Source organism: Crinia signifera, chromosome 2, assembly GCF_055691185.1.
Source record: "Crinia signifera chromosome 2, ASM5569118v1, whole genome shotgun sequence".
Taxonomy (NCBI): domain Eukaryota; kingdom Metazoa; phylum Chordata; class Amphibia; order Anura; family Myobatrachidae; genus Crinia; species Crinia signifera.
In genome coordinates this window covers 371,921,971-371,932,843 of record NC_139218.1, presented here as the reverse complement: position 1 = coordinate 371,932,843, position 10,873 = coordinate 371,921,971, and the positions used below count along the sequence as shown (strand labels likewise).

General features: G+C 41.6%; 1 protein-coding gene across 1 annotated transcript; it reads left to right on the top strand.

Annotated features, from left to right (window-relative positions):
• Positions 1–486: 486 nt before the first annotated feature.
• Positions 487–7,396, top strand: LOC146059588 (matrix metalloproteinase-18-like). The gene is made up of 10 exons (XM_083171935.1): positions 487–622; positions 1,529–1,773; positions 1,851–1,999; positions 2,098–2,223; positions 2,767–2,928; positions 3,066–3,201; positions 3,957–4,090; positions 5,157–5,316; positions 5,469–5,572; positions 7,251–7,396. The coding sequence occupies exons 1-10, from the start codon at positions 521–523 to the stop codon at positions 7,394–7,396; spliced, it is 1,464 nt and encodes a 487-aa protein (XP_083028061.1). The 5' UTR covers positions 487–520.
• The last annotated feature ends 3,477 nt before the right edge of the window (positions 7,397–10,873 follow it).

Here is a 10,873-nt window from a genome sequence, read left to right as displayed (position 1 = left end):
GGGACATGATATGTGACTGGAACTACTAGGCTGGCACTTCTGGGGACATGATATGTAACTAGCACTACTCAGGACATGATATGTAACTGGCACTACTGGGGACATGATACTACTACTATAAATGTAATATTTTATTTTTATTAATGATTAGCTTCTGGCATAGTTACATCTTTTTTATTCTTTCTATACCATATATTTTTTGAAATGATAATACTTACAAGTGAAAAAAGTGTCTTGTTTTATGTTTCATTCCAGAACTTCCAAGTCGTTAATCATGCAAAAAACAAACAAAAATGTGTTGGCTTTACTTTTTAGGCTTTTTGTTATAACATGTTGGTAATAAATAATGCAGCATATTTGCTGTGATTGGAGGAAGTTGTTAAGGATGAGTCACTTTCTGTAGACCACTTGACGCATCCAGCTAATGTATAAATAGGTAGGTTTGGCTGATAGAATATCAGAGATAAGGAGAATCCCATACGAAGTGTTACAGTACTGAGAAGAACGAGGAGAACCAGCCATGAAAACTTTGTTTCTAGTGTTGCTACTTTTTGTAGCTTTTTGTTCAGCATTCCCAGCAGAAAATGCACAAGACAGTGAGAAGGATGCTAAATTTGCTGAAGTGAGTATATAAAAGACTTCTGTATTTCTGAATACACTGTGATATATTATTGTCTTTTAGTAGCAAATAGGTTATACTGCTAAGTTATTGTGCTAATTACTAGACCTGTCATACCAAAATGATACTATCATAGAAGAAAAATGTAAAATGCAATCTATACATTAAATTAGCTAACGGCTAAGCAATATTTATTGTGAAAGCAACTATTCCAACATGACAGGATCAATTTTGGGGATTCAGTTGTCAATTAATAGGGTGTGTGATGTCGATTTGCAATAATGCAGAACTTGGATAAAAGGTCAGGTTGTTGTGGGGTAATGCACTTTTTTCCATCAGGTTGTAAATATTAGTGAAGCCCCTGCCAAATTGTTTATGCCGTACATTCAGTTGATGTGATTAACACAATTTTTAGGATACCGTAACATTTTTGGATAAGTCAAATTTCGGGATAAAGTAAGCTGCCAGGATACAGTAAACTTCAGATGAACACATTGAAATACACACAATAATTTTTTGGGGGTGCTCGATTTCTAGCAACACGGTTGACTAGTATAAATTACAAATTCTAGACTGTATAACTTAATTAAATTAGGCCTTAATAATTATTTTTCCTTTAAAAACATTTTTCCTAATTATTGTAAAAAAATTAAAATTTAGATTTTCACAGCAGTTTTTTCCCCAGACATTTTAATCTTCAGTACTGTATTTATTTAATTATATTTTAACACCTGAAATTTATAATTGTGGATATATCGCTTTTAGAGTAACAGTGAAAGAAAGGATAGCAATTTTACATTTCTTTAACACTTTTGTCAGAATATTTAAATTGGCATTTTATGTTTCATAATCAACTGCTATGGTCTTTGCTCAGATTTACCCATTTCTTCTTCCTTAAATCTATTGTAGGAATATTTAAAAAAATACTACAATCTTCAGACAAAGGCAGGACGCCAGTCAAGAATGCAATCCGCCAGTCAGATTTCAGCAAAAGTTAGCCAAATGCAGCAGTTTTTTGGTTTAAAGGTGACAGGAAAACTGGACTCGGAAACTATGGAAATGATGCACCAGCCCAGATGCGGGTTTGTCGATGTGGGTGAATTCAGCACTTTCCCAGGAAACTCTGGATGGAAGAAGAAAGACCTAACATACAGGTAACATTAAAAAATTCATAATTTCTGGTGGCAACAAGTTACTAGATACTGATATAATTAAACCATTTTCTTATTAGGATTTTGAATTATACACCAGACATGCCCAAATCAGATGTGGATGTAGCTTTTCAGAAGGCTTTCAAGGTTTGGAGTGACGTGGTCCAACTGACTTTCACCCAAGTTTATAATGGAGCTTCTGATATTGAGATTTCGTTTGCAGCAAAAGGTACTGTATGCACCCTTTTATAAACTTATTGCATAATTGAAAGTACAACCTATATAGTCAATAAGGTTTGTAGAAAGACACAATATTTGTTTCCACAGCTCATGATGACTTCTATCCATTTGATGGCCCGCATGGAACTTTGGCACATGCTTATGCCCCTGCCACTGGAATTGGTGGAGATGCCCACTTTGATGAGGATGAGTCGTGGACAAGTGGATCCAATGGTGGGTTACTTTTTTATTTTTCTTGTATTCCTGTAAATTAAAGATATTTGCAGAGTCTCGTGTTTTGTTTTTGGTTCTAATTTAATGGTTGAGTTTTAGTTTTTCAAAACCATTCCTGGCTTTAGGATTCGGATTTAAAATCCAAATCTCGGGTTGTGGATTTTTAATAAAAAAAATTGGTCAAAGTCTGAAATATGGATTTGAAATCTGAATGCCAATCGGTGGGATCTCAGGAGTTCTGTGGGTTTTGATTTCTAAAGAACTGAACTGCATATCTGCTATAAATTGACTATTGCAATTTCAATTTAAAATCTCAATTTACAGAAACATTACTTATTGTAAACACAGGTTTGCTTGTTCCTGGGTGTGTCTAACTATATGTGCACACTAAATCAAATAAAACATTTATAAGACCACTAAAAACAAAAAGTGGACTAAATAGATATTATCAATACTCAAGTTCAATTCAATTACTCTTGAATGCAATATTCCAGTGTTGGCCTTAACAAGGTCATATTCTTATATTTGTATGCTTATTTAAAGGAATTAACTTGTTCATTGTGGCGGCTCATGAACTTGGCCATTCCCTTGGTCTCTTACACTCCAACGACCCCAGTGCCCTGATGTACCCAACCTACCATTTTATTGAGCCCAGTGAATTCCGCCTTCCTGAAGATGATGTCAATGGAATTAAGTCACTCTATGGTAAGAAACTATAACATTACTGTATGAGAACATTTAATGACGGATCAGATTCAAACAGTTTGGGTAATCGGAAATGGAATGGCCTAAAAGCTAACAGCAGATACAATTATATTGTATTAATTATTGCATTATAACAGGTGCAAGACTAACTCCTAACAAGCCAGCTGTACCTGAAACCCCAAGCCACCCAAGCAACCCATCCACCTGCCAGCCCAACATTACCTTTGATGCTGCAACAACTCTGCGCGGGGAAATAATATTCTTCAAAGAGAAGTAAGATTATGTTTTCTCTGTATCCACAGTTTCCCCTGCAAATGCTACAAGGCTCGCGAAAATAAATGTTTATTGAATGAATGAAACTGATTTATCTTATACTGTATAATAAAAGGTTTTCTGGGGTTAGCCGCAAAGATTAAGTATCCCCTGAATGTTCCAAAGGGGGACCTCAGCAGGAATCGCCGATCCTTGCTGCGATCCCCCCTGTATCTCTGACAGCCACCTCCCCCATAGGTTTCTATGGGGGATACGAAGCTGCCTGATGTATTAACATCGGGCAGCCCGGCTTTTCATCTGAGATGGCGATATCCCATTGTAGCTTATGGGCTATGGGATTGCACTGCTGCTGGGGCAGTGCGGTCGGCAGGGGGTCAGCACTAATCTCACATGCACAGACCCTCCGGCTTCCGGTTGAGCGCATTGCAGCCCTGTCGGAGCCCTGTCCCTGTGGGATGATACATCCTAGCACTAATATTGCATTTTACAATGTGATTCTGGGTGTTAAAATTCCACCCAGATCGCATTGTAAATGCGATAATTGGTAAATGGGCCCCAAAAGCGCCGATGCTGACATTACTGTTATGTTGTTCCATCATCTTGATTGGCTGATAACTAGTTCTACAGTATATCCTATATTAAACTAGAGATGTGCAGGTCTGGTTTTATCTGGATTACTCAGTTCTCAAAGCTTATTGGCTATCTAAAACATGTGACATCGCCATATTAAACCAATGCATATTATTGTTCTACAGCACTTTGTGGCGCCAAATTTCCCAGGATTCGACTCTGGAACACCATTTAATCAACTCCTTCTGGCCTTCACTTCCTGACCACATTCAGGCCGCTTACGAGTATGCAGAAAATGACCATGTTCTTATCTTCAAAGGTATTTTCATAGTTTTCAATCTACAAACTTTATTACTCTGCGGAGCCACAGAGTTGCTCTTCAATCAGGAACACTATGTATATGTCATCAGTGATTATCATAAAAACACTACTTAGCTACTGTAACCCATCCTTGATACTTTCAACCATTAAAAACTATGGGCAGATTTATTAAGCTTGGAGAAGAGATAAACTGGAGATAAAGCGGAGAAAAGGTAAAAGGAGATAAAGCACAGTCAATCAGCTGTGTTTGAAAAAGACAGTTGGGATTTGATTGGCTGGTGCTTTATCTCCTTTTACCTTTTCACCGCTTTATCTGCAGTTTATCTATTCTCCAAGCTTAATAAATCTTCCCCTATGGGTGTGATATGTGTGATGGTGCTAGGGCTGCTGTAGCGCCCATTGCCAGGGTTGCTAGTTTAAGCTTGCATCTGATACCAGCCCTACCATGCACAATAGTGCATGATTCACGTTGGCTCTCTAAGCAGTGTGCAATCACTGTTTAGCGAGTGAGTTAATGTCGCACACCAAGCGAACGCCCGCCCCCTGCTGCTGTGCAAACGTCTGTGCCGCCATTCAAATGGATGTGTAGTTATGTAGTAAATGTGGTTATGTAGTAAATGTGGTGTTATGGTTAGCATTACTGCCGTTAGCACTGAGGTTTTGGGTTTGATTCCCACCATGGACCTAACTGTGTGGAGTTTGAATATTCTCCTTATGCTCATGTGGATTATCTCTGGGTACTCCACTTTCCTCCCACAATCCAAAAATATACCGGTAGGTTAATTGGACATGCATTTCATCTCTTGCAAGTCATATTATCTCCAGTCATGTTGGGTTTCCTTTTAAGTGTCATTTAAACCAGCATAAAGTATATGATAATTTTACTACATTGACTGTATGTCCATTTTATTTAATAAAATTAAAAAATGAATTACGTAATTCAATGAATACAATATAAATGTGTTTTTCAGCAGTGTGGAGAAAATGAATAGAAAAAAAAAGACGATAAAAAATTTAACAATTCACAAATGGCATACAATATAATACAAATACAATTTCTATAGGTGCCAAATTCTGGACTGTAAGTGGTTATGAAGTTACAAAGGATTCTCCGAAGGACATTTACCAGTTGGGTTTCGCGCGGACTGTTAGGAAAATTGATGCCGCCGTTCATGACGAAGCATCAGGAAAAACACATTTCTTCGTAGGCGACAAATATTGGAGGTAAGAACAGTATTAAGACCTGTTCATAATGTCAGATAATCAGTAGTATTATAGATGCATTTCCACCGGTCATGGGGAAATATAAATGAAACCATGAATGTGAAAACTCTTACGACTCTTCTAATGATGAATGTAATGTAATGTGTTTGCAGTTACGATGAGCAAAAACAGAGGATGGATGAAGGATCACCTAAGAAAATTATAGACAGCTTCCCTGGTGTCGGAACCAAAATTGGTTCTGTTTTCCAAAAAAATGGTAAATATTTAGCTTTTTTTTGTATTTTTTTTTTACAAATAATTAGCGAAAGAGCTTCAACGCTTTAATGAGGATTGTTAAGCAAAGTAGACTGAGGAAAGTTGGTAACGGAAGACTAAGGGCCAGATGTATCAAGCTTCAAAAAGTGATAAAATGGAGAGTAATAAACAACCAGCCAATCAGCCCATACCTGTCATTTTTCAAACCCAGCCTGTAACATGGCAGTAAGGAGCTGATTGGCTGGCTGTTTATTACTCTCGATGTTACCACTTTCTGTACCTTGGTACATCTGGCCCTTAAGAAGAATTCCACTAAACCTTTACAATCCAAACTTCCATCCCAACAAGCATAAAACCAGCAGATCGACCCTTTTCAAGATCGATCACTGGTCCTGACCTTTCATCAACCACTGCCAGAACAGGCATGAAATATTCTCACGCATGTGTCATCTTCATCTAATCTGCCCTTACCTTGGCTTATGTAGAAAGATTCATGTAACTAGTGTTGTTGGTTTTGTTGGAAGAGGTCAGCCTGAGCTGGCAGGCACTAGGACTGCCACAGCTCTTACATTCGGTCCATCCCTCTTTATGTACTACTGTATATTCATGACGATGCCGAGCTTCACCCTTTTTTTCAGCACCTTGGGTATGAATGTGCCCCAAAAAGCCCTGGGTCTTGCAACAGCCACAAAGACTGCCAATATATGCACTGACGCCATCAATTAGCTCCTCTAGCACGCCACTGTCTACTGCATTGAGTAAACAGCCTGATGGTGAATGCTGTAGTGAACCACAATGCCCAGCAACTTACTAGCTCCAGGATGACACTGTGCCATTACTGTGCTACTACATGATACCACTGTGTTTATACATGTGCTTAACCATACCTCCCAACTGTCTCAATTTTCATTGGCCAGACCTGTTTTTTTTGGACTGTCCCACTTAAGGGTAGCAGTGTTCCACAGTGGGGGGCAGTTGGGAGTCCCCCTGTCACTCCCCTTTTTGACACCGATGCAGCTTCGCCATGCAGGAGTCCAGTCTCCTACATCAGGGTCCTAGTGCTGCAACCCCCACTTTTATAATTTTTGGGGGCGTGGCCAGTGCTCCCCTAGTGACTGGGCAGCCCCTGGCTCCCTCACTGCCCTCCTTCCCTCTCCCCTGCAGTGAGGAAATGCAGCGAGTAGGCACAAGGCATCTCTTCAGCGATTGATTTCCATTTCCCCCAAACTGCCCCCCTGCCCGCAGGACATTGCCTCCAGTGGGAGGAACAGTTAGGAGGTAAGCTTATTATTAACCTCCAAGGTTATACACCAATAGGACATATCAACAGTGTTGTCTTCAGAAGTTGTTTAATGATATTTAAAAGCTGGCTGTGAATTCTGTCCTCAGTATATAGGGAACCAGTATAAGGGCCAGATTCTCTAAGCTTCAAAAGTGATAAAATGGAGAGTGATAAAACGCCAGCCAATCAGCTCCTGTCTGACATTTTTCAAACACAGTCTCTGTCATGGCAGGTAGGAGCTGATTGGCTGGCTGTTTATCATTAGCCCTAAGTGAGAATAATACATCTCTCCTTAATAGTTTTGTGTAGCACTTGGTTTATGTGCAAGCACAGAATTAATTGAGGACATGGTGGATAAATGATTTGTATACATAATTGTTTTTCTTATTATCCTCAGGGTTCCTGTATTTCTTTGAAGGACACCGCCAGTATGAGTTCAGCACGGCCAAAAAGACAGTCACACGTTTATTAAAGAGCAACAGCTGGCTGAAATGTGGAAGTGCAAATAAGGTTACTAATCTGAGAAAGAGTTTAAGAAAGTAAATTATACTTGTGCATTGTGTCTTTCTGTTTCTATTTAAATAAAGTTTTTATCTATATGTTGTTTTATATATAATGTGATTTAATAAATAAAACTTTGTAATATTTTACGGTTTGTACTTTTATATGTTAACAGTTAATTATATAGCGCACACATACTACGCAGCCAATTCTCAGAGAATACATGTTATTCCCATAAATCCATGCCCCAGCGGAGCTAACAATCTATATTCCCTGTCATATGGAGACATCTACACAGGGCTGCCATCAGTGGGGTCCATGGGGTATTCATAGGAGGGCCTCTGCCTGTGTATAAGATGCAGTTAATGGCCAGCCTAAACATTTGCGGCAGGATACAGCTCCATGTTACTGACGTAATATCGCAAACATGAACAATGGGGAATAAAAGTGGGCACACACCATATGGGTATTTTTATTAAAATTATTGTTTAGTTAAATGGCGCAACAAGGGTTCCGAATCGCCTAACAATACATAGATGAGCAAAAAACAAGAACATGACAAATGACAGTACATCATTGGATGAGACTACATCCTTGACAAGCTCCAAGTGTGGTCGTTACTATCAGTTATATGTTCTATAGACACTCCCACTACTATTCTATAACCACCTCCCTTATAAGTCTCATTGTACGTTACAATTTGGGCACTTTTTAGCTGATTACACTACCATGGGATGAGAAATCGAGTGAAAAGTGTCCAAATCGTATGCGCCTTACCCAGAGGCGTAGCTACGGTGGAGCCGGCGGAGCGCTTGCTCCGGGCGCAGTAATGTCACCTGGCGCCGGAGCTTGCACTCTGCCGCCGGCTCCACTGCCCTGCTCGCCCGCTCCCTGCCCTGAGAAAGAAAAAAATCCGGCCAGCGCTCTAATTGCGCATGCGCCGGTTTGGGAGCTATGGGGGAGAGAGACAGCAGCGTCTGCAGTGCTGACTGCGGAGTAGACCCGCGCGCTCAGCTCGGCTCCCTCTCCTAAGTCCAGGACCCAGCCCCCCGTCTGCCTGCACTGTATAGTGCACTAGTAGCACTTCAAGATGGAGCTGCTGTCGTCAGAACACACCGCAAGACGATGCAGCTCCTCAGAAAGCGGCAGGCTGGCAGCAGCTAGAGGTCAGAGGGGGTAATTTTACAATATCAAGCGTGCACTGGGGGTGTTTAACAGTGCCGGCAGTGTGAACCTGCACATTGTCCGGTCACTGACTAATAGGCCCAGTGACAGGGGGGTCTACAGTTTTATCACTCCCCCCCTCTCTCCTGCTTCACTCCCTGCCATGTCTTCCTCCCTGCTCTGTTCTGGCCTACCCCCTTTTACGTTTTATGCTATGTCCTGCTCCAACACCAGTCCCATTCTGCCCCCCACTATGTACCACCCCCTCCCTACTGCAAATATACTTACCCTTCCTCTCTGGCCAGGGTCTGTCTGGTCCTGTAGCAGTGAAAGTAATTGGAGGGGCAGAGCATTGAGGACCCATTTTATATACCCCCGATGCCCGCCCAGGATCGCATTGTAATATGCAATCGTATCTTGGGGGATGTACCTTCACTGAAAAGGAACCCACTGTGCGATGTGCACAGCCATATGCATATACGCATATGTGTGCGCATGTATGGTCAGTGCCGATCCCCCCGGGGGGGGGGCGCGAAACATGCCCTTGCTCCGGGCACCATTGCACCTAGCTGCACCGCTGGCCTTACCTCCGATTCCAATCCAATGTGCAGTCCCGTGTGCATCGGACCGGATCCAGAGATCGCAAGTGCTATACTAAGATTTATCGGATCCGGCAGCATTTGATGGGGTCGCATACGATACATTGATCATATCGCATGCAAGGCTGCATGCAATACCTCAGATAAGTGTATGGCCATCTTTAAGGCTAATTTAGGGTGAGATAATGCTCTTATTAGCAGTTAGGTTTCCATTAGAGTTAGCGCTAGATAATGGGTAGGTTTTTTAGAGTTAGGGTCACATTATATAAGTTAGGCTTCTATAAGGGTTAGCGTAGACCCTTGATCGCTAACCTTGACACTCCAGATGTTTTAAAACTACACATCCCAGCATGCTCTGCTTCAGTTTTGCTATTTTGCCCATGCTAAATCTGATGCAGAGCATGGTGGGATGTGTAGTTCAATAGCTGGAGTGTCAAGGTATAGCCAGCAAGGGAGTAGACAATGGACTGGCTGCTATTAGAGTTAACCTGGCCATACATCTACATATGTAGGGCCTTATTCTGGTTCACTTGCAAAAGCAAATTCTCTCTAGAGAACAAAACCAAGTGCACTGCAGGAGCGGGGGGGGGGGGGGGGGGGGGTAGATGTAACATATGCAGAGAGTTAGATTTGGGGCAGTTATTTTATTTCTGTGAAGAGTAAATACTGCCTACTTTATTTTTACATTGCAATATAGCTCTCATTTTGAAGTACAAAATCCACCCAAATCTACTCTCTCTGAACGTTACATCTGCCCCACCTGCAGTGCACATGGTTTTGTCCATTAGAGAGCGAATTTGCTTTTGCAAGTGAACCAGAATCAGGCCCTCATTGTCAGATCTGGCTGGTTGGAACAAAAACCTTTTAATATCTAAATGAGTTTATCAGTTTTCCAGCATTACAAAGCAAATGATCAACTGTCATTTGTTGTCATCCATTACCAGATTTTTGTTCAACCAATTAGATCGGACAATAGATCTATAGATATATGGTCAGCTTTATTTAAAAGCTAGGATTAAAATGAAGGTGCCCACACACTACAGAGATTTTTGGGCCAATCGGTTGATTTTAGACAGCCGCGCCGTGATCCGATGCGCACTCCCGCGGATCTTCATGCGTGTTCGGGCACTCAGGAGCATTCATCTAGAGATTGTCCAACTAATGGGTACATTATGGGAGTATCATCGGTGGGTCAGGGAAAGTGCATATACAGACACTTAACCACTCAGATGGCAGGCCATACATGGACGTAGAAACTGCACCCAACAAAGGTCTGGTGCAAATTTTAATGGTGTGACTGTTGGTTGGGTCCCCGGATGTGATGGAGTTAGTATCTTGGTGGTAAGGATGCCTGCAGTCCGGACACTTTTTGGTGCTGGTGGGGGGCATTCAAGATTTTTCTATGTGGCCCACACATTCTAGTTATGCCCCTGAATACTGCCCATAGAATTTATTGTTGATCCTCTTTAATTTCAGCACTCTTGCGGCGTAGCGCACATGTGCTCCGGGCGCTGTACATCTGCCCACAATGACACAACCTGGTGCACGTGCCCGCTGTACCATCAATTCTCATGCCCAAATGCTTGAGGGTCAGGACACATTGCAATATAAGGTGACGTCAGGGACTGGATACTCTCTGCATACTTCTCAGTGACGTCACCTGATGCATGTGTGACTATAGAACATGTTCTAGATGAGAAGCTTCCACTGCGCAGTCTCCTGCCATCTTCTCCCCCTCCGCAAACAGCACACGCCG